General features: G+C 60.4%; 1 protein-coding gene across 1 annotated transcript in view; it reads right to left on the bottom strand.

Annotated features, from left to right (window-relative positions):
• Positions 1-23,148, bottom strand: part of ABCA13 (ATP binding cassette subfamily A member 13) — a gene marked incomplete at both ends in the record, with an annotated part of 90,587 nt that overhangs the window by 61,647 nt on the left and 5,792 nt on the right. The window contains 16 exons of the mRNA XM_081146988.1: positions 1,914-2,022; positions 3,989-4,219; positions 4,339-4,496; positions 4,950-5,146; positions 5,804-6,022; positions 7,807-7,987; positions 8,857-8,994; positions 11,332-11,463; positions 13,157-13,226; positions 15,039-15,368; positions 16,609-16,723; positions 18,509-18,812; positions 18,943-19,116; positions 19,901-20,003; positions 21,462-21,575; positions 22,641-22,780. Coding sequence (XP_081003114.1) covers positions 1,914-2,022; positions 3,989-4,219; positions 4,339-4,496; positions 4,950-5,146; positions 5,804-6,022; positions 7,807-7,987; positions 8,857-8,994; positions 11,332-11,463; positions 13,157-13,226; positions 15,039-15,368; positions 16,609-16,723; positions 18,509-18,812; positions 18,943-19,116; positions 19,901-20,003; positions 21,462-21,575; positions 22,641-22,780 — 2,715 coding nt within the window. The remainder of the gene's footprint in view (positions 1-1,913; positions 2,023-3,988; positions 4,220-4,338; positions 4,497-4,949; positions 5,147-5,803; positions 6,023-7,806; positions 7,988-8,856; positions 8,995-11,331; positions 11,464-13,156; positions 13,227-15,038; positions 15,369-16,608; positions 16,724-18,508; positions 18,813-18,942; positions 19,117-19,900; positions 20,004-21,461; positions 21,576-22,640; positions 22,781-23,148) is intronic.

Raw genomic sequence — 23,148 nt, forward strand, 5'->3', positions numbered from 1 at the left:
CGCGTCCGTCCGCCCGAGTGGCTCAGCCCCACTCTCTCGCTGGCACGGTTTCCCGCGAAGCTCCCGCCGGCCTGGACAGCAAACCGCCTTTGGCGCCTGTAGCTGGCAGCGGCCGGGCCCCTCCCGCCTCGCTGGCAGGGAGGGCAGTTTTCCCAGTCCAAGGAAACGCGGTTAAAAAGGAAAGGCAGCCATGTGGGTCTGACGGCACAGTCGGCCCCGGAGACAGAACTCGGAGCCGCTCTTTCAACAGGCGGAGGACCGCGGCCTCGCCGCGTGGGAGGCGCCGTGCAGACACGACTGTCCTAAAAAGCCAGCGAGAGGCCGCAGGCCCTTCCCGCCAGCCACGGCCGAGACCAGCCTCCATCGGCACAGGGCTCAGCAGGAAGGGAGGACACGCAGGGGGTTGCTTGTGGAGAGAAAGATGAAGAATCTCAGGTGAAGTGTTCCTGAGACGCCACAGAGCTGAGAATTTCAGATCTTGAAGGGGGGGGGGGGCGGTAAGGCTTTAAAAAGGCCGTGGACAAGCCTTCAGAGGGAGAACAGCAGCTTCCAGCTTCTCTCCGCACTAGAGGAACCTGTGTTCCCTCCCGTGAGCATGGAGCTTGGAGACTTTTCTCAGTGACCACGGACCCCCCCACGTCCGAGAGGAAACAAGTGCTTTTCTAAAAACCGTGGACGTCAGAGTCCCCAGGATCCACCCGAGGGGACGCTGGGCCTCAGCACCTGCCGTTTGCATAGGCGCCCGGGTTGGCTGTTTGGTGACGGCCGTGGTCACAGGTGTGAGCACACAGCTCGCCGAGGCTCTGACCGCAGGGCCTGGTGGTCAGCGGTGCTGAGCACCTTTCCATGCCCCTGTCCATCTGTACGTCTTCTTTAGAGAAATCTGTGTGTTGTGGACCTTTGCGTGTGGTGGTCCTTTGCCCATGTTTTAATCAGGTTATTGGCGGGGTGGCTATTGCGTCGAAGGAGTTTCTTATATGTTTTGGATATTGACCCTCTGAGAGATGGTTCGTGGGCCTTTCCCCCAGCTCCGGAGGTTCCCTTTGCACCCCACTGTGTCCTTGGCTGTGTGGAAACTCTGGGGGCGGGAGTGGAGCAAAGGGAGCCTCGTGCACTGTGGGTGGGAATGTAAACTGGTGCAGCCCCTGGGGAAAGCACTATAGAAGTTCTTTAAAAACTTAAAAAGAGAACTGCCATGTGATAGTATTTATCCAATTTCAGTTTCTGGGTTTTTAGCCAAAAGAATCTGAATCAGGACCTTAGAGAGGTGTCTGCACCCCTGTTCCCTGCAGCAGCATTCACAGCAGTAAGGTGTAAAAACATCCACGTGTCCACAGACGGACCACAGACAAGGAGAGTGGTCTGTCCATCCACGTGTTCATCCACAGAAGACGGACAGAGGAAATGTGGTCTGTCCATCCACGTGTCTCCAGATGGACAAAAAAGTGGTCTCTCATCTGCGTGTCCATCCACGGAAGATGGATCAAGAAAACGTGGTCTGTCCATCCACATGTCCACCCACAGAAGACAGAGAAAATGTAGTCTGTCCATCCACGTGTCTCCAGATGGACAAGGAGAAGTGGTCTGTCCATACCAAGGGATGTTGCTCAGTGATAATATCTGTGACAATGTGGGTGGACTGAAGGACACGGCAGAAGCTAGACACAGAGACCAAAGCTGCAAGATTCTACTTAGCGGAGGAACCAGAACTAGTTAAACTCTCAGGAGGGAGAGCGGGATGGTGGCTGCGGGCGGGGGGGGGGGGTAAACGCCAAGCTCCTGCCTCTGAACGGCCTCCTTCCCGTTCAGCTCCACCTGTTCCTGCCTTCGGTCTCCCTCGCTCAACTTTAAAGCCCGGGCTCCCGTGCGCGATGGCGATTGCCCTCCTCGGAGCTCCCCGCCCCTGTACTCACAGAAGTAGGCAGGAGTGTGCTCCCGGGGCCCGCGGCTCTGTGGCTCCACCCCCGGCCCTGGGGCAACGTCAGGTGGTTCTTTGGGATCTTGCAAAAGCATCAGAAACACCTTATGTTGGGAATGAAAAAAGAGCTTTGTATTATATTACGTTCCTTTCCGCACGGCTCTTCTTTCTTTGCCTTAATGACCCAACTGGATCATTAGGACGATATTCGCCCAACGCGTCATGATCCACTCATCCACTCGCGTAACTGGTGCGACTCGAGGGCCCCGGAGTCCTTGGCAAGCTGGTTGCAAGGCTGCTCACGGGGAGTGGGCCTGACTCGGTTTCCTCACGTGACACACGGTAACAGCCAGACACGGAACAGGACTGTTCCCAGCAGTGATGCATTTACACACAATGACCCGGGACACGGCTGCAGCTGCGCGTGGGGCCCTGGAGCTGCCGGCCGGAGGCGGTGCAGGGACAGCCAGTGGGTCCCGGTTAACCCTCCCTCAGCCGATGGGACGGGGGCTGTGTCCGGGCGGGGACGGCCCCGAGGCCCCGAGCGCCGTACGCGTCCACCAGGCGCGTTTGTGAAGAACACATTAGAAACGGGAGAAACGGTGCCCGTCAGGGACCGTCCACGGAGCGGCTTCCTGCGCATCTGACTCTAAAGGGAGCGGCCCCGCCCGGTGCAAGCGCAGTCGGAGCTGCAGGGCGCAGGTCTCAGCGCGGAGGGAGCGTTCTCCATAAATCTTCATCTCTACACTGCGCTCCTCTTCCTCCTTCGTAACAACACTCCCTGTGCATTGCGTCAGGAGACCTCGCCGTGGCTTCAGACGGCCACACGGGTGCCCCTGTGCCACCGAGCTCCGGGCACCCCGGCCCAGCCCCACACCAGGCAAACACGGGTCCTGGCACCCGGGGAGAAAGGGTAAACTTTGTAATGAGACTGATGCCCGGCCGGCGTGGCTCAGTGGTTGAGCGTCGACCCGTGAACCAGGAGGTCAGGGTTCGATTCCCGGTCGGGGCACATGCCCGGGTTTCGGGCTCGGTCCCCAGCAGGGGGCGCACAGGAGGCAGCCGATCAATGATTCTCATCAATGATGTTTCTCTCTCTCTCTCCCTTCCTCTCTGAAATCAATTTGGAAAAAAAAAAACTGGTGACAATCGTGGTCAGATTTCCCACTTTAGCCTCGCTGGCCTGGGGTCTACTCAGGGACCACGGTTTACAGAACCGTACTGTGGTTTGAAGTGTTAATTGGCAGGCTCTCCGGACCCTGCGCCGTCGCTGGGCAGAGCTCGCCGATTAGGGAAAGGCGGGCGTGGGGTGTGCGCAGCCCTGCTAACCATGGTCGATAGCAGGCGCGAGATGGGAAAGTCAATACTTGCCAAGTGTAAAAAGACGAAATTGGTTGGTTAGTTATTTTATAGACTGCACCACACAAAAGAAAGCTTTTTAAGGCACTTAATCTTTTTCCAATTTAAGACATCTTTCTCCAACAGGTCCAAACGTGCTACGATGTTATATTTTGTTAAATACACTTTATGTATTTCAGACCCTTTGCTGAGGTCTGTCCTGCACACAGATGACTTCTTTTTAGCATCTGGGGGGAGTGGGGGGAGGGATACACGAGACCTGATCAATTGGTGTTTATTTAATATCTATTATGTGCAAAGCATGTGCTAAATGTAGGGCATGGAAATTACTGCGAGAAACCGGAGAAGCACTAGAATCTCCGGAGCAATTAGGCAGCTGGTCCTGTTGCCTGTTGTCAGGCTCCTTGGGGTGATTAACTGCAGGACGTGAGCTGGGCGCCCTGTGGGGAGCAGCCTGCCGAGTGCTCTCGGGCTGGCGGGAGCGCCGAGCCCCTGTGTCTTGAGTGTGTGTGAGGCCCTGACCCCACGCACTTGTTGGAACTGAGAGGGGCAGATTTTACCATGTGCAACTTCATAAAAAAAAACAAAAAAACATGTTATAAAGAACAGAGGGAAAGGAGGAGGGAGACTCAGAAACTGCCCAAAGGGACATGGGTGGGGAAAGTATAAATGAAAATACGTTGCAGAACAAACATGGACGCTAAGCAGCACCTGCTCCAAGGTGGTGTCTGAGACCCCGAAGCCGGCCAGGTGCAGGCGGTGCCGGTGCTGCTCCAGCGCCTGGAAGAGCCCCTTGAAGCCGGCTCGGTCGGCGTCCCGGGGGATGGCGTAGCTCAGCGTGTGCCCGCTGCTGTCCTTGAGGAACGCTTGTGGGATGTAGGCCTGTATCAGGGCTGTCGTGTGCGCTGTGTCCTTCGGGTCCTCCACCTCCAGAACAGAAGGCTACACCCCCCCAAAAAAGAAAAAGTAAAAAATATAAGTGCAACCATCCCAAACATACATCCACTGATCCTGATCTCACAGTGTCTCCAGGCCCCAGGGGAAGGCCGCTCGTGGGTCACCTGCTTCGTGAGCACAAGGCTCAGGCCCTGGCTGTGGGCCGCAGTCAGGCAGAGGGGGGGGCCGCAGAGGCAGAGCCGGCCCCGCTGCAGGACGGCCACGCGGTCACTCAGCGCCTCCGCCTCGTCCAGGTGATGGGTGGTGAAGATGATCGTGCGACCTGTGGCCCAAGAGAGGCGGCTTCAGAACCGGCCTGACCCTCGGCCGGGAGGCCGTCCGCCCTGTTCTGCCAGAGGGAGAGTGGGGACAATGCCAAGGTCATCACCCATTTCTAAGCCAGAGAGAGCCCAGCCAGCGTGGCTCAGCGGTTTGAGCATTGACCCATGAACCCGGAGGTCAGGGTTCGATTCCCGGTCAGGGCACAGGCCCCGGTTGCAGGCTCGATCCCCAGTCGGGGGCGTGCAGGGGGCGGCCGATCGATGTTTCTTTCTCTCTACTCCTCTCCCTCCCTTTCTCTCTAAAATCAATAAAAACATTTATTTTAAAGTGCCCTGTCCCTGGTCTGGCATCTGAGGCAGCTGGACACTGGTCAGTGCCACCCGGCGGTTTGGGTGACAGGATCCAGTGAGTCCCCTAAGAGGACAGGGAGAGCAGTGGCAGGGGCCACTCCCACCTTTGCGGTACCGGAGGATGATGTCCCAGATGCTGCGCCGGGAGCAAGGGTCCACCCCGCTGGTGGGCTCGTCCAGCACCACAGTCCTGGAGGAGCCGAGGAACGCGGCGCCGATGGACAGCCTCCTCTTCAGGCCCCCGGACAGGGCGCGGGCCTGCTTGTGCCGGTGCTGCGTCAGCCCCACGTCCAGGAGGGTCCTGCACCGAGAACAGAACCCTCGCTCGCGCCCGGACCCCACAGCTGTGCTGAGACCTCTCCGCAAACGGTGACCTGCGGTGACCGAGGTCTCCGGCCCCGGAGCAGCTCCTCCCGCGGTCAGGCCCGGCTCGGGCTCTGCTTTGCAGCATCCAGTTGAGAAGCTGAGGACACTCGCGACCTCGGGGCCCGGCCACGGGCGCCCGGAGAGAGCAGCGCCCGGCGCAGGCAGGCGGGTCCAGGACGCCCCCGGCTGCTGCCCTGCCCGCAGCCCACCCTCCCGAGCTCATCTCCCGGGAACACGCTTTGCTTTCCGACCAGGTGTCTCCCTTCTCCACCTGGTCTGAGCGACTACGTGTCCCCAGTGGGACGGAGGCTCCTGCTCTCGCTGGCCCGTCCTGGCTGCCCCAGCCCTGCCCCTCCCCAGCCCCCGGCCCTCCCCTGGGCGCGCCTGGGCTTCCGCCTGGACTCCCCTCCCTGCCTGGGCATCAGCTGGTCAGCGTGGCCTGTCCCTCCTGCTGTGAACAGTCTGGCCCCACCCAAGGACAAGTCAAGGTCAAGTCCTCCCTGAGACACACCCCCCCCAGCACTCGTGCTACCAAGCGACTGACCTGAGCTGACACAGGGCAGGGCTGGGGCGCAGAGTGGCCGAGACTCACTTGTCCACTTGCTGCCGGCGCTCCGCCCAGGTCCACTGGGGGGACTTGATGGCCGCAAAGAGTAGCAGGTGCTCCCGGACGGTGAGCCTGTCGAACAGGACGTCCCGCTGAGGACACACCCCCAGCTCCTTCCTGACAGCGGACAAGTCTGTCTGCAGGTTCCTGCCATCAACAAGGATGGTCCCAGACGTGGGAGCAAGCAGCCCTGTCACCAGGGACCTGGGGAGAAGAGAGTCAGCAGGACAGTCAGGAGGCTCGGGACGGGGCGGGCCTGTGGGCACGGGGGCCGGGGGGAGGGGCACAGAGCTGGGCCTGTGGGCACGGGGGCCGGGGGGAGGGGCACAGAGCTGGGCCTGTGGGCACGGGGGCCGGGGGGAGGGGCACAGAGCTGGGCCTGTGGGCACGGGGGCTGGGTGGAGGGGCACAGAGCTGGGCCTGTGGGCACGGGGGCCGGGGGGAGGGGCACAGAGCTGGGCCTGTGGGCACGGGGGCCGGGGGGAGGGGCACAGAGCTGGGCCTGTGGGCACGGGGGCTGGGTGGAGGGGCACAGAGCTGGGCCTGTGGGCACGGGGGCTGGGTGGAGGGGCACAGAGCTGGGCCTGTGGGCATGGGGGCCGGGGGGAGGGGCATGGGCACCAGGCTGGTCTGCATCGGGTTCCTGCTCTGGCCCCCGCCAGCCTGTGGGAGCTCAGCCCCGTGAGCCCCGTGCCCCTCATGAGCAGCTGGCTGCTGGGCTGGTCTCAGCCCTTTTCCGGGGGCTGTTCACACTGCTTGTGTGTCTCAGGGCTTTTTGTGTTTTCTGTTTTGTTAGTATATTTGTTTGTTGTTAATCCTCAGCTGAGGATATTTTTCCCATCGCTTTCCCGAGAGAGAGAGACTCATCAATTGATTGGTTGCCTCCTGCACACACCCTGACTGGCGCCGGGGATCAAGCCTGCAACCCAGGTACATGCCCTTGGCTGGAATCAAACCCGGGACCCGTCAGTCCACGGGCAAAAGCTCTAACCACTGAGCCAAACTGGCCAGGGCGGGGCTTTTTGTTTTAAATAGTGACAAGCAGTCTGCTAACCGGCCTCTGAGAGCTGCCCGGAGGTGACTCCAGGTGCCCCTCCTCACTCGCTGCAGGACCGACCAGGTCAGAGGAGCTCGAGCCGCAGGGAAGCGCCTGCAACCGCAGTGTCCCTGCAGGGGCAGGCGTGGGGCGCTGGCGTCCTGGCCGCTGCTGTGCGGTGGTCACTCCCCCCTGGAGACACTGACCCAGTGCTCGGGGGGCTGCGGCTCCCACCCAGGCCCCGGGAGAGAGGAAACCCCCAGAGTTCCTCTCGGTTTGTCCTCGGGGTGAGATTCCGAAGCCTCGTGTATGTTATTTGTCCACCTTTCTTTAAAAGGTAGAAAAATATTATTTTTGCTGTTTTAATGAAGCAACTTCAGCACCACTAAGCAACAAAGGCTGAGGCAGCTCCGCCCCAAGGAGCCACGGTTTCCACGGGCCACTCGGGCTGCCTTGTGGGCCACGGACGTCTGAGCTCCCCGTTTCTCTGGGACAACACGGTTTGATTCTTTCACCAGATTTAGAGCCTTTGGATTCTAAACCAAAAACCAAACCTTAAAAAAAAACAGCCAATCACGCAAAATCAGGACATGAGAAACACTACTCGGGTGTTTACAAAACTACAAACTTGGTTCTGAATTTCACCTTCCCACAGAAATGCAAGTGAGATAAAATTATGGGGAACTGCAGGGGTCCTGGGCTTTCAAAGGTTAAGTGAAAACAGGCGAGTTATTTGTGGGAAATAGAGGAAGAATTTAAGATTTTAACATCCACCCCCCTCCTTGGCATGGGCTCCAGGCGCCCAGGGTGATGGTCGGCTGGGGGCACAGCAGCTCCGGGCAGAGGGCCCTGTGTTCCCTCCATGAGGAAAGAAAATCCAGTCCCCGGCCTCTCAGGTAAGCTGACATTTAAGAACGGAAGCCCGAGTTTTACAGGGCAGAAGGGGACGCACATGACGGTGGTCTTCCCGGCGCCGTTGGTCCCCAGCAGGGCGGTGATCTGGTCTCTGTGGAAGGTGAGGGTCAGGTCTCGCACGGCCGCCTGGTGGGGCTGGTACTCCTTGGTCACCGACACCAGGGTGACGCCCGGGGCGCCCCCTTCCCTCTCCCCCTTCCCGTGTTGTGGTGACGACCCTGTGAGGAAGATGGAAACACCCCTGAGAGGACGGCAAACGCCCCGATAGTGAGAGGACCCAGCGGCGGCCCTGGACACGAGTTGTGGTTCCAAAACTTATGAAACGTGCAAAAATCTTTCTTTACAAAATCAAGAAGCAAATCACGTAACAGCAAAATTTAGGGAGCTCTCGGGTTACAAAGGTCTGCAGCCTTACGCTGTCCGTTTCGTAAGAAAATAAAAACAAACCTGCACACATGCACACACATGTATGTACATGCACACATGCACATGAATGCACACATGCACATACATCCACACACGCGTGCACGCACGTGTATGTACATGCACACATGCACACAAATGCACGCCTGCACATACATCTGCACATGCGTGCACACGTGTGTGTGCATGCACATGACTACACTCCTGCGCATGCGTCCACACACATGTGCACACATGTGCACACACGTACACACGTGCGTGTACATCTGCAGAGGACAACAGCACGCAGGTAAGTTACACGCCAAAACGTCCTCAAGCAACACTCTCCCAGGGAGGCGAGAGTTAGCAGGTGCCTGTCGTGTTCCAAGTTTTCTAAGAGATTCGCAGTTTCCTCGTGTGGCCAGAAAAACCATACTTTCCAGACTGCCTTGTAGAAGAAACCGTCCTGCGGGAGCCTGTGCGTTCGCACACCCTCGGCGGTCCTCCGCCTGCGAGGGGCCCCGGGAACGGCGTGAGCGCCACGAGGACGGGCCTCGCTCCTGCCCTGCCCGGGGGCGGCTTCCCGTGCGCAGGGACAGGGACGCTCTCCCAGGGACACACCAAGTGGGGGCGAGGGAACACAGGGGCCTGAGCGCTGCGTGCCCGGCGTGCTCTCCATACAGACCTGTGCGGCCGACGTTCTCGCGGGGGGAGAACAGACCGGGACCCCGAGCGCACTGCCCCCGGGCCGCGGGGCCACACAGGCCCTTCCAGTACGAGGCCGTGAAGGGGAAATGCCACGGCTTCCGCAGGCCGACCGTTCCTGGGAAGCAAGACAGGGGCCGGGTCAGTTCAGCTCTTCTCTGTTCAGAGCAAGCTTCTGTAACAGGACGTCGTGACTAATTCATACAGGCTGTCGTTCCAGGTGGACGCACTCCGCACACAGCCCGTGTTCGAGGCCAGTGACCGTCCCCAGCCTGCCCAGGGCCCTCCCTCCGCTCCCCGCGAGGCCGCCTGAGCAGGCGTCCAGGACACGGGTGGGATTCACCAAGACAGCGGCCGCGCTGCCTGACTGCCCGACTCCCCGAGCGCAGCCGGCCCCGCCCACCGCCCGCGGCCCTGTCCCCGCCTTTGTCCACCTGGGATGTGCGCACCGGCGACTAGACGGGTGAAGAGCATGAAGGAATTAACCAGTTACAACTTCTACAAAGGAGGTTAAGTCGCGGTGCCAACGTTCCCACAGGAAACACATCGACAGCCTTTCATCAGGCGCCAAATCCCTTCCGTGCCCTCAGCAGCCACGCGCCCGCTTCGCAGGCTGAGGTGCGGGTGGGTTTCACGGTTAGCAGGCCTCGGTTTTCTTTAGCACATCACCGTAGCTTAGGTCCGGTGCGTGGGCCACACTCCACGGGGCACTGAAGAGGGAAAGGCCCTCGAGACCACCCAGCAAGGGAGAGACACACAACCCCTCACCCCATCTCATCAGATGGTTGAAATTACCACAGAGGACAGCGGGAGGCGCGGAGCCGGCACCCAGGCCAGTGTTCTCCATGTTACGGGTGGAACTGTGTCCCCCAACATTTATACATTTATACGCCGACGTCCTAGCCCCCGTGTGACTGCGTTTGGAGGAAGAGCCTTCCAGGAGATGACTAAGGTTAAATAAAGTCACCAGCTCAGGCACTAACCCCATAACTGGTGTCCCTGTAAGCAGAGACCAGGACACAGGCTACATGAGGACACCTCGGAGGGAAGGCCACGCGTAGCCACGTGTGGACTCCCTCGGAGGTGAGGCCACGGGTGGACACCTCGGAGGGAAGGCCACGTGTGGACACCTCGGATGGGAGGCCACGTGCGGACACCTCGGAGGGAAGGCCACGTGTGGACACAGGGAGGAGGGGGCAATACACGCCTGGGGCACCGACACCTCGATCCTGGACTTTCTGCCTCCAGACCGTGGGACCCTTCATTCCCGCTGCTTGGCCACGCGGTCCGAGTGCTCGTTTTGGAGGCCGGAGTGGACTCATGCAGACGGGCTGCTCTCCAAGAGCCTCGCGAGTGAACGCCCATCCCCAGCGGGAGGGCGAGTGGCCCTCGGGTGGCCACGCCACACCACAGCCGCCCTCCCCGCGCTCTCTCTTCCGGCACCGCCAGGGCCTTCCCATATTAACACACGGCCCTTGCCCCCGGACAAGCGGAGCTGTTATCACCTCTCCCTTCCCGGTGGGAAAGGGCCCCAGAAAGTCTCCCCGAGGACCCTCCGCCCGCGAGCTGCAGCAGCTTCACGACAACCGTGCGGCGCCCCGGGAGCCCCTGCCTGTCGGACACACACATGCAACAAGGAGACGCTCCTGCCGTCCTTTTAAACAGGTCGCCCCTGACTCACAGCCAGGAGACTCGCCTCCTCTCTGCTCCCCTGACCACGGGCAGGAACGGCGAGCGTGTGGAAACAGAGGGAGACGATCCTGCAAACGCTGGTGCTCTCCCTGCTGCTCAACAAGCAGTTTCCTGCGAAGGGTGACAGCTCTGTCACTGCTGCTGATGGTGGGGTGGGCACCCCCTGAGAAAGCGCCCTGGGGTTTGGACACCTTCGGGTGCTATAGGTTTTGAATTAGCAGCGGCGAGGGGGCCGCCTAGAGGCCTGGGCAGGAGCTACATGGGGGCCGATGGGCCCAGGTAAGCGCAACGAGGCCGGGGTGAGGCTCGCCACGGTGGAGGCCTTTCGGAGGGAAAAGGAAGACTTTAGAAATAAATTGGATATTAATGGTGATTGCTAATTACACCACCCCAGCTTTAATCTGTCTGGACTTTAAAAATCCCCCTAATTGATCTATTAACTTAATGAATGGGAGCTGCCAGACCCAAGCTGGAGGGGAGGCCGGGGCTCCCAGCTCCTCGGCCGAGCATGTCTGCCTTTGCGCCCAAGCCCGTCTCACGCACCCCGGCCCGTTACCAGAGGCACGCGGACGACGCTGACATACGGACCCTCCCCGAGGGGAGGCGCCGAGCGAGGAGCCTGAGGCCAGGGGAGCGGTGGAGGAGGCACAGGAACCCAGCGAGGGCACATTCCCAGCACGGATACATCCGCTGAACACAGCAGCCAGCAGTTCTCACACTGCTCCCGGTCACCTGGTCCTCCTGTAAAGCGCAGGAGTCTTACCGGGAATCAGGTTGCTCAGGTACCAGCCACCCAGAAAATAAAGGCCCGAGTCGACCAGGATCATCCAGCAGACCCAGCCGAACGCCATGCCCCCCTGCTCCGGGGGCTGGTCCAGGTTCCCCCACTGGATGCCTGAGGGAGGAAGGGCAGAGTCAGGCCCAGGGCGGGGGGCAGGCGTGTTAGTCCTGGAGGCCCGGGCAGAGCTGCCGGCGAGCGAAGCAGAAGGAAGGCCAAGGCCGGGGGCCCAGTCCTTCAGGGGGGTCAGCTTGTTAACCTCACACTTAGCCCCACGATGCAGCAGAGCGACCGTTAAAACGTCTTAATATCTAACGTTTAAAAATTTTAAAGGCTGCTCTCCTTGTTTACTTATTTAGAGAAAATAAGCGTGTTTATAAATAAATAAAAGAGAAAGCAGACTCCTGAGGCTCCAAACCCCACGTGGCATCATTCCCTCTGCTCTTAGAAAACGTAAACAGGACGCAGAGGACCTGGGGTGGGAGAGAATCGCTACTTCCTACAATGTATTTGCAACTTACTGCTGGGTTGAAATATAACTTAAGCAAAATATCCCTCTTCCTCAGTTTTCCTCTGGGACTAGCCTAGAACTCAACAAAATAAATGTTTCAACACTGTGTGCTTGTTGGAATTTTAGCCCAAAATATCCACAGGACTGGACAGTGACCATTTTCCTTCTGTGTCCTCTGGACCCCGTCTAGGGTCAGGAGTGGCTGCAGGCCCCCCGGGGGGTCGCGCGGGGTCACTCTTGCCCCAGCCCAGCTCCTGTGCACAGGGTCTATGTCTGAGACCTGAAATGCCCGGGGCTCCGGAACCAGCGCCCAGCGAAAGGGTTACCCTCACAGTGGCTGGAGCAGAGCTGCATTTACTGTGCAGACTGTACCTGTAAGTGTTTACAGAGACCATGTAAACACGCGAGAAACACATGCCTGTCCTGACTCAGGAGGGTCGTTGTCAAAGCCTCAATGTAAGTGAAATGGGCAGCCACTCACTTTGTTAGAATATTATTTTAGGCTGAATTAATAGGGATAAAATATATGGAAGTAAAGGAGATGATTGTACTCCATCTGCACCGGTTAAATCTCTGGGCGTGGCCTTGGGGAAGGAGCCAGAAGATCTGGGGACGGAGGTGAGAGCCGGCAGACAATGCGTGGACGCGGGCATGCGACAGAGGGAATCAGAGAGAGAAACTAGTTTGACTCAGTGGTTAGAGCATCGGCCCGCGGACTGAAGGGTCCCGGGTTCGATTCCAGCCAAGGGCACGTACCTGGGTTGCAGGTTCGATCCCCAGCCCCCAGTCGGGGGCGTGCAGGAGGCAACCAATCGAGTGTCTCTCTCACATCGATGTTTCTCTCTCTCCCTCCCACCCTCTCTGAAAAGCAATGAAAAAAATATCCTCAGGTAAGGATTTAAAAAAATAAATTTTAAAAAAGTAGAGAAGTGAGACCCAGGGAGGCAGACTCCGGTCCGATAAGACCCTGAGAGACGGGACATGGGTGCCCACGCCATTCCTGGGAGAATTCAGACGGTCGCTGAGTTGACCGTGTGTCGGGTGCCCTGAGGAAGCCCCGGGCGTGGCTGGGGGGCTGACCGGGCAGCAGCTGACCTTTGGGCCCCCTGGTTGTTCCTGACTGTCCCCGACACCAGCTGACGCGGGGGGTGTTGCGTCGGCTACGCCAACAGCAGGGCCGCGTCCCAGAGCCTCTGCTTGGCCGTGAAGACTCCCGGCTCAGCCACCTGCAGCAGGGCAGCCATACGTTTCCCAGCACCTGGGCCCCGAGAGCCACGTTGAAACAAGGCGTCTCCTCACCTGCCTCCTGCCCCTCGAGGACTGTGATGAAAAACACTCCCTGTCCGAAGGCGGTCGTGGAGAAGAGGCACTGCGAGGGGCGGGGGGAGAGAAACGGCCGTTAGCGCACGACCGCCGGACTCCCCAGCACCGTGTTCAACTGGAGGAGCCCCGTGGTCCCCTAAGGTTCCCCTCTAAGATGAAAGCACCCCCCCACGGTGACGTCTGCACCTGGACATCAGGCCCGAGGTCAGCTGCTGGAAATGCAGAAACAAGCTGGTTTTCACGTTAAAAGGAAATATCTCTCTTTCCTGCGGTGCCCGAACTATAATAAATCCCTCGCCGTGTACAGAAACGGGGACACGGCCGCGGGAATCGGGCAGAGCGTTTACTGTTTCCTGCTACGAAGTGAGTGCCCTGCAGCCCCCGGGGCTGACGACGGAGGGGACACGGCCTGTGCCGGGAAGACCGGGCCGGAGGGAAGCCCTGCTCTCCTCCCAGCGCAGAGGCGACGTCAGGAACAGGCCGCTGGAAAGGAGCCTTATACCGAAAATGTGACGCATGGAGTGAGCCTGTCCTGCAGAAACCACTTGAATGTGTGAAAAGGAACCTGAGCTTTGTGTGCGCGGAGCCCTTCGATACGAGGCTTGGAGTAAAAACAAATCAACAGGGTTTGAAATTCATGCCTGGTTGTCACGGCCCCATTTCCACACGTTGGCGTGTGCGGGGCCCGAATGGTCCAGGAGCTGTAACCACCCTGGAAACACCTCATAACACTAACCCGGAACCGGGGGTTGTGGACTTTCACGGGTGCGACGTAAGCTAGTCCCACCAATGGGCCCCTGTCCCCCTGCCCACCTGTCCCCCTGCCCACCTGTCCACCTGTCCCCCTATCCACCTGTCCCCCTGCCCACCTGCCCACCTGCCCACCTGTCCACCTGTCCACCTGTCCCCCTGTCCACCTGTCCCCCTGCCAACCTGCCCACCTGTCCCCCTGTCCACCTGTCCCCCTATCCACCTGCCCACCTGTCCCCCTGTCCACCTGTCCCCCTGTCCACCTGTCCACCTGTCCACCTGTCCCTCTGTCCCCCTGCATGCAGCTCTGTGCTGTTTGCAGCCAGTGGGCACCATGGGGCGCAGAGGGGTTCACTGATGCTGGAGAAAACACAACGTGGTTCTCACAGAAATATTCCCCCCTCGGGCTGGGATCAGGCAGGGAGGGGACCCCTCCCGACAGGTGAGGACAGGGAGGAGCCTGGGGCATCCACCTGACCCGTGGGGGGTGAGGCTGGGCGCGCAGGGCACCCGCCTGCCGCACTGGCCCCGGCTCTGGGACCGACTGTGCTAGTCACGGTCCCTCCCTCCCTGCCCTGGGGACGGAGCCCCCGCCCCGAGCGGCCCTGCGCCTGCCAGGCTTGGTCAGGACAGAGTCTCGGTCTCCCCTGGGTGGCTCGGGAGACCTGAAGGTATCCTGACACTCTCCCAGGACGTGCATTTGAAAGGGTGAGAGGCTGGCGTCGCTGACAGAGAGGGCCGTCCGCGTAACGTGGGGCAATTCAGGAGGCGCCAAGGAATCGCTTGTCTTTGACCCCTACACCACCAGGGAAGCCCACTTATTTCCACGTGTAAAGCAGAGAACTGAAGTCCCCGCTTCCTGAGAGATGCCGGCGATCGCCCAGAGTCTCCGCGGGAGAGGCCGTCGCGGGAGAAACGCCCGCTCTCCCGGCTGCCTGCCCCCCGCAACCCCGCGCCGCGCCCCCGAGCCACAGCGAGGCCGCATGGGGGGGCAGGCCAGGGCGCCCGCGTCGGCGGGACCGCACAGGGACGTGCGGAGGCCGTGACCTTGTTTGCCGGCAGACGGCAGGTTTGCTTGCTGGGCATCTGTGCGGCGCGGCCGGCTTACCAGGAGGGTCTGGGCGGCGGGGCTGAGCTGGCTGTGCAGAACCAGCAAGACGACATAGGGCAGGAAGCTGAGCAGGTAGAGCAGGCTGGAGCAGAGGCCCGCGGCGGCCGCCCGGCCGAAGAGCGCGCTCAGCAGGTAGCTCAGCGTCACCGCCGACACCCCGAAGTCCAGCAGGAAGAGGAACACCAGGAGGGCGTCGCTGTGCGCGAAGATGCCGCTGGCCTTCAGGACGGCCGCCAGGGCGGCGCTGCTGAGGGTCATCACGGCCACGTTCCCCAGGAGCCAGGCCAGGACGCTGGCGGCCGGGGGCGCCCCCATCATCCTCAGGTGCTGCCGGGGGAGGAGCCGGTGAGCACAGCAGCGGGGGCCCCAGGAAGAGGGGCCAGGTCCCGGGAAGGAGGCCCGGGAGGCGGGCGGGCCAGGCTGGCACTGCGCCCACCCCGCGTGGAAACCCAGCCCCGCCCGGACCACTGGGGGCTCCCCCGGCAGCCCGGGGTTCATTCTTAGGAACGTAGGGAGGAGGCCGGTCGCCGCGTCAGGGCAGAGAGAAGGGAGCCGACGAGGGCCCGGAAAACACGCTCCTGCGGAGGAGCTCAGAGCGGGTCAGACCCCAGGCGGGCGGGCGGCCGCAGGCTCCGGCCTCTCCTCGCCCGCCCTGGCTTCGTTGTTTCCAGTCCCATTTTTTTGCTGCGTCTCATTTTGTTTAAGAGGAGAAACCCTTCCTGACGTCTGGGGGACTGTGGCGCAGGGTTTAGAAGGAATTTTGCTAAATAGCTCAGTTCGAAGTAACAGCAGAGGATTAATTCTTCCGCTGAACTGACCGTTGGCTCCTCGGTAACATCGGGAGAGCTCTGGGCGCAGCGTTACTACTAAGGAGGATTTCTGGCCGGCAGCTGGGAGACTAACCGTCGCCCCAGGCCCTATGCCCAGGGGCCCGGCTGGACCAGGCGAGAAACAGGACCCGCTGTTCATGGTGAAGCCATGGGCAGGAAGGTAAGGCGACCGCGACTCAGAGCCGCGCGGGAGCTCGCTGGGCTCTGCCCCCGGCTGGGCCTCGGGAAACGGGGAGCGAACAGCCTGGGCCGTTGCCTCCCGGCCCTGCCCTCCTGCGGCTAAAGGGGGGCAGGTCCTTCTGGACATGGGAGGCAACCCACTGATGTTTCTCTCTCTCGTGCCCCCTTCTCTCTCTAAAATCAGTAAAAGCAAGTCCTCAGGTGAGGATTTAAAAAAAAAAAAAAAAACACACAAAAAAAAAGCAGTTCTGATGGTCTAACTTTTAACAATATTAGGACAAATCCAGCCGGCGGAGCGGGAAGAGAGCTCCAGCCGTAAGGTAAGAGGCGAGCGGCTGCCCCCACTTTCCGGTGTAAAAACTGCTGAGTGAGCAACGCGGTTTCCTTCCTTCCACTTCCTTCCCCTCCTTTCATCTCGGCCGGAAATACCTGCTCGGCTCCGGCAGGACCGGGGCCTACGGTGGTTTTCCCGGGGCGGGGACCCCCCCGGCCGCGCCCGAGCCCCAGGAGGGGAGGTGGGCAGGGCCCTGGTTGCCCAGGCCGCACGAGCCCCTCACCTCCTCCATCTGGATCTCCCGCTCGTAGACCAGCTTCCGGACCATACTGGCCACGGACACCATCCAGGCCAGCACCATGACCAGGGGGAGGAAGAAGCCCACGTTGTTCAGGAACCTGTGAGGGAGGGAGGCGGGCGGCCTGAGGGCGGGGGCGGGGTGCCCAGGGTCGGGGCACAGCCGGCACTGCGCGGGGCATCCTCCACGCTGTCCCCGCAGAACACGGCACTGTGGGGACGCTGTCTAGGGGCCATTCCGACAGGCTTGTGACAGGCAAGGCCGCTCTTCGGGGTCCTGACCTAACAGCTGTGCAGGCTCACAGGGGAGGCGCCTGCAGCCGGCAGCACCCTGAGCCCCCACCCTGGGTGACAGGCTCTGAAGAGGCCCCTCACCCCTCGGGGCCCCAGCGGAAGCCGGTGACCTGTGGTCTCTGGTCCTAAGAACCCTGGTGACCGGCGTCCTGAGGCGGTGACCCTGCTGTTCCCCACGACGCACAGCCGTCGGCCGCGAGGCTCCCGGATGCAGACAGCGCAAACCTCCCCTCCCGGCAACACGTGGCCGTTCTAAGTTTGTGAAACAGGCACCCCGACCACGGGGGGGGGAGCCCAAAAACAAGCGAACGGCACCGGCGTTCTGGAAGCGGGAACAGGCCACCTTTCCCCTCTGCTTTCTACCTCTCGGTAGATAACCATTTATTTATACAACTGACAGTGGGACGTATGAGAGGCGACAGAACAGCCCTGTCCCCCCCGACTCGGGGGAGCAGGCGCACGACCCGGTTCCAGACCCTTCCGTCCAGCGATGACCCTGCTCTGGCACCGGAACAAGAGCACGTCGCTCGCTCGGCAAACTCCGCAACCAGGGGAACAAAGCCCTTGGTTATTCAACACTTTTTAAAAGGACACTCTGGTCTCCTAAGCTTTTAATTGTCACCGCCTTTCTCGGAAGGAGGCAAGTCCTCCGTCGACATTCTAATGCCCCCTGCTGACAGTGTTTTCTCGGGGCTCCCCTCTATTAGCACCTTCCCCGAGTCCAAAGGCAGACGCCAGGAGTGGAAAACACACACGGAAGGACCCGAGACAGCAACTCTGGTCCAAGTGCGGGGCCTGGACTTGCAGCCTCTCCGCCCCCACCCCGGGCCTCTGCCCCTGCCTCCCCCTGCTGTTCCCCCCAACCCCTCTCCACTGCCCCCAGGACCCCAGGCCCAGGCCCAGGCAGAGCCCAGAGGCTGCTGAGGGGAAGGACCACAGCCGTCCGGCCCTCTCTCTGTCTCCGTTTCCCTGTTTACTCCTTTAGGGACCAGCCAGCAGGCATGAGAAAGGGGGGGGATTATAAAATGTGATGAATCTGCTCCTTCTACTCCCCCGACAGCTGCTGTCACCAAGCAACTACCCACCTTCCAGGCCCTCTGGTGGGATGTGGGATGGGACAGGGTGTGGGGCAGGGCCTGGGGCAGGGGCAGGGCCTGGGGCAGGGCCTGGGGCAGGGACAGGGTGTGGGGCAGGGGCAGGGGCAGGGACAGGGCCTGGGGCAGGGACAGGGCCTGGGGCAGGGACAGGGCCTGGGGCAGGGACAGGGACAGGGCCTGGGGCAGGGACAGGGACAGGGCCTGGGGCAGGGACAGGGGCAGGGGCAGGGCCTGGGGCAGGGACAGGGACAAGGTGTGGGGCAGGGCTGGGGCAGGGGCAGGGCCTGGGGCAGGGACAGGGACAGGGGCTGGGGCAGGGACAGGGCCTGGGACAGGGACAGGGGCAGGGACAGGGCCTGGGGCAGGGACAGGGCCTGGGGCAGGGACAGGGGCAGGGACAGGGCCTGGGGCAGGGACTGCAGGAAAGCCCAGGACATGCCCCGCTCAGGGCCTCGCGTGTGAGGGGACACGGCCGGCTGGGACCCCGGTACTCACAGGTCGCTGTGGTGACACGGGTAGGGGATGGCCTGCGCCTGCGTGGCCGGCCCCGCGGCCTCCCGCCCGGCCTGCGCCAGGACGAGGGCTCGCTCGATCAGGTCCTGCAGCGGCGCGAACACGTAGTTGTACTTGAAGCCCTCGGCCGGCAGGCTCTGGGGGTGGAGCTTCCACAGCGGGCTCCTCGCCCGGTCGGTGCGCAGGCTGTGCAGGACGCTGGTGCGGAGCGTGTAGGCCACGCGGGGAGGCAGCGGGGGCCCGTCCGCTCCCGAGCCCCTGCCCGCGGAGATGTTGAAGATGACGCCTGAGGGCGAGACGGGCAGGGGGCCCCCACGTCAGGCCGAGGTGAGGTGTTTGCATGGGGCCCCTGGGTTCGGGGAGAGGCGATACGCTGGCACGTGGCCCGCGGGCACCGCTTGTCACCGGATACTTACTGGCCAGCAAACTGTTCTCCTGCCTGAGCTTGAGCGCGGCGGCCTCCAGGGCGGCGACAGACTCCAGCCCCTGGAAGCGGTTCAGCTCCACGCAGGAGGAGAGGTTGACCACGGCCCGGCCCAGGGAGAGGAGACGGGCGGTGCCGGTGGGGCTCAGCATCCGGCCCAGGCTCCCTGCTGGGGACAGTGAACACGGGCACGTGGCAGCTCCCCCCACAGCACCGGCCACCCCACGGAAGACACCGTGCAGGACACGGGACCTGTAGCTAAATTCCTGCGAGAGGAAGTCACTCCAGAGAGCCCAGTTTCGTTCATGTGCACATCGGCTGAGTGTACGCGGTGTCTCTCCTTTGCTTTTTTAGAGAGAATGGAAGGGCGGGGGAGAGGGAGACATCGACGGGAGAGAGACACACGGATGGGTCGCCTCCCACACCTGCCCTGACCGGGTCTGGGGATTGAGTCTGCAACTGAGGTACATGCCCTTGGCCAAAATCGAACCCAGGACCCTTCGGTCCCCAGGCTGACACTCTAACCACTGAGCCACACCAGCTAAGGCTGAGTGTCCACCTTTTATATACATTTCCCGTGATACTGACACTTACATGTAAGTGAAAAGAAACGGTTAAATCAGCAAAGGCTGGGCACGGGGCAGTGGGGGTGTAGGGAGCAAGCAGAGGGCCAGCCTGGGCCGCGGAGGGCAGCTGTCACCCAGGGAGCAGCAAGAAAGGGAACGTTCCGCCCGGACGCGCGGGACCCGAAGCAACACCCGGGCCTGTGAAGGCCGTTCGCTCTGCAACATTAAGTCTGCAGACCGTTCTGGGGGGAACTGAGGGAGGCAACCCCGCTGCTCTCTTGCCCCGGGGGGTGCATCTGAGCAGCAGGGTAGAGCGGAGGCGTCTCAGCCTGGAGGCTGGACGGGACCCCGCGGAGGCTCAGTGTCTCGCACACTCACACCTACGCTCACACTCACTGAACGTCTGCAGCTTCTCCATCAGTGTGTCCACGTCGATGTGTAGCTGGTTTTCCACAAAGCGCCTGATAAACGCGCTTTCCAGGACTTTCTGGAGGGAAGTAACACAGTTTAACCACGGCCACGGCCTCGCTTCTCCTTACCCACAATCCCCCCTGGTTCCCTCGGAGTCTCGTTGTTGCACAAGAACAGGGCACGTCGAGTGAATCGTCTTAACAGAGGTTCTGAGCGTCCCGGTGAGTCACAGACAACGCGACCCGGGCTTTATCTCGAAAGCAGCAGTAGCAGTTATGCCGACGTGGGTGTTACCCATAATTGTGCACTGACACCAAAAACAGAATGAGCGAAGCGCGGACTCGGGCAGATTTTCTAACTGGACCCTCCGGCTGCCTTCTCCGCAGGCCAGTGACAAAGACAGGTCCGGTTACAAACCCGAAGAAAGGGCCAGATTGTCCCAAACCCTCTAACCCTGTGACGTTCCCACCGCCTCCGGGAGCTCCTTGCACGCGGTCACCTGCGTCATTCCTCCTTCCTGACCCCGGCCTCGTCGTCGACCCCTGCCCTGTGGGCTGTGCCCCCCCACCCCGGCCACTCTCCTCAACCTCAGGAACCTGGTCTTTATTTGGGGCCTGTGCACTTGCGTGCATTCTGCCCCGCACACTCGCGGTGTCCACCACCCACAAGAGACTAAGCATGCGACGTCCCTCCCTTTCCTCTCCCCCAGGTCAGACCTGCATCACCACCTGACGGGGGTGCTCCAGCCCCCCTCCAGATTCCCCCCATCTCTGCCCTAACAGCCAGGGATTCCCATAAGAATCTCACACATGTTATCCCCTCCCGGCCTCCGCTCCGGAAAGACCAGACATGGAGGCATTTCCTCCCTGCCGAGCTCTGCTCCGTGTGCTTCACTCCCTCACTTCACAGGCAGGAAACCCAGGCACAGAGACTTCCAGTGACCAGCCCGAGATCACACAGCACAGGGGCTGGAGTGAAACCAGACATCCCAGCTCCTGAGTCCCAGCTCTCACTCAGGTGAACTGCTCACCTGGGGCATGAGATGAACCAAATAACAATAAAGACAGGGCCTGTGTGCTCACCTCTCAGACACGAGCAGGTCAGAGCTAACAAACGCCCCGAGGTTATCATGTGACCTCCCTTGACTACACATTGGCAGTCGATGGCCACAGGCCCGAAGGAGTCGGTCATTTTAAACCCAGCCCACTTATTGGAATATATTATGTTTCCAACACAGAATATTAGGAAATGACCATTGATCATTTTAACATACCTACAGTAGAAAGTACACAAACCGCCGAGAAAACACTAAGCTAACATGGAATATAAAGCTCGGGTCACTATTAATAAAGTATCAATAACACCCTGCATGGTGGGCAGAATACTTGATCGTTTGCAAAGAGTTTTCACACACGTCCAGTGTCGCGTCAATACCATTAGTCCACTGGGAAAACCACACCCGGGGGGACCGCAGACCCTTCTCTCAGACGCCTGGCACCTGCTCCCCAGCCCCTGTGGCGAAGGACCATGTCACCTGCAGCCACTCGAGCATCTGGCCACTCCCACCACTCTGGAAGCTGCCGGCTATTTTCAGCAACGTTTCTGATAGTGTCCTTAGCTTGTCCACAAACACAAACGTGTGATTCGCCTGCAAGATAAATTGTATTTGGTTGTCTCTATTTCAGCTGGAAGAATCCTTCACCCTGTGGAGCTAAAAGGAGAAGGGCATGGAGGTGACTGGCCATCAGAGCAAAGGTCTGCTGTTTCCACCTGCAGGCTGGTGACACCTCCCCAGACAAGGTGACCCACTCACTCCAGTGCCCTCGTGTCGGAGGCGTGGCCCTGAGACCTCTCGTCCAGACTCTTCCACCCACCTACCTGTCCACTACAGTATGTCCTTCCTGTTCCCCTTGGGGCCCCCACCTGTTCCCCTGGGGCCCCCTGAGAAGAAAGGCATGGGCATTATCTTGTGGATCAGTGCGTATTTTTATAACGATTTATTTTACAAAAGCCACATGCTGGTTGGCCCGCAGCAGCAGTGGATGAGCACACGGCCGGCGTTGCTCTCTGCTCAGCAGAGCTGGGTCTCAAAACAGGTGCAGAGAGAAGCTACAGACATAGTTTTGAGGAGACGGTGAAAGCAAACGTTGCTTTATGCAGCCAAGAGGTGTCAGAGGCACCTGCTATTCTGGACAGCAAGGTGAGCACTGCAGAAGTGAGGGTCAGGGGACAATGGAGCAGAATCTACACTCTCCGGGGGAAGTGACACAAACCAGGAGCCCTGTGTCCAGCCAGCTCTGCCACAAGGCGGTGCCCACAGAAGCGCTGACTGTGGCTCCCGGGTCCGGGGCTGGAGGAAGGGCTCACGTGGGCCATGTACCCAGGTCACGGTCACCTCACTGGGGGAGGGTAGACTTCTGGTAAATGCATCTCCAAGGGCATGTGCAGTGTGCCCGGGCTCCCTGTCCGGTCCTCCTGTCTGTCTGTCTGACTGTCCTCACCAGACTAGCCGCTGCAGATGGCACCTCCTGCCTGCAGTGTCCCCCCAGAGAATGACCACAAATCCAACTTGAACAGAAACAAGGAAATCTGGCCGGAATAGACTGTCATCAGTCTAAGAAAACCACAGGTCATCCAACCTCATAACAGTTATGGTCAATATTTTAACTCTGTTGCTTGTATGGCCCCTCAGACCCTCGTTTGCTGGACTCACCTTTTGAATGACCTTGTTCATCTCTGGGGTGTTCGGCGTGTACAGTATTTTCCCGTGTATTATCGGTTTTAGGAAGGACCACACCAAGGCGCCGTTTGGAGACTGTAGAATTTCCTGATAAAGCTTCAAGCAAAACGGAGCTGTGGTGATTAAAAAACAAAAAACATGTTACCAAGACAGGATGCCCAGGGGAGTGGGGAAATTCATTTCCACGTCCGTGCGCCGCACTTTCAGTGAGTGACTGACACAGGTCTGCATCTGGGCGGCGGGTTCAGGAATATTGTTCTTGACGGTGTTTAGTGGCTCTTGTCTCCTGAGAAACTTTCAAGGCACCACGTTCAGGTCAGTGATCTGAGAGAAAGGGAAGTGCGGCTTCGGGGTGCTCACCGAGGTATCGCTGAGAGCCCTGAACGGTGACAGGGACGCCTGCCGACGGAGCAGCAGTAACACAGGAGTGCACCTGGCTTCTAGTCTAGAAAAATCTTCATTTCAACCGCACAGGTTGGGG

The sequence above is a fragment of the Miniopterus schreibersii genome (genome assembly GCF_964146895.1).
Source record: "Miniopterus schreibersii genome assembly, chromosome: 9".
In the NCBI taxonomy this organism is placed as follows: Eukaryota; Metazoa; Chordata; class Mammalia; order Chiroptera; family Miniopteridae; genus Miniopterus; species Miniopterus schreibersii.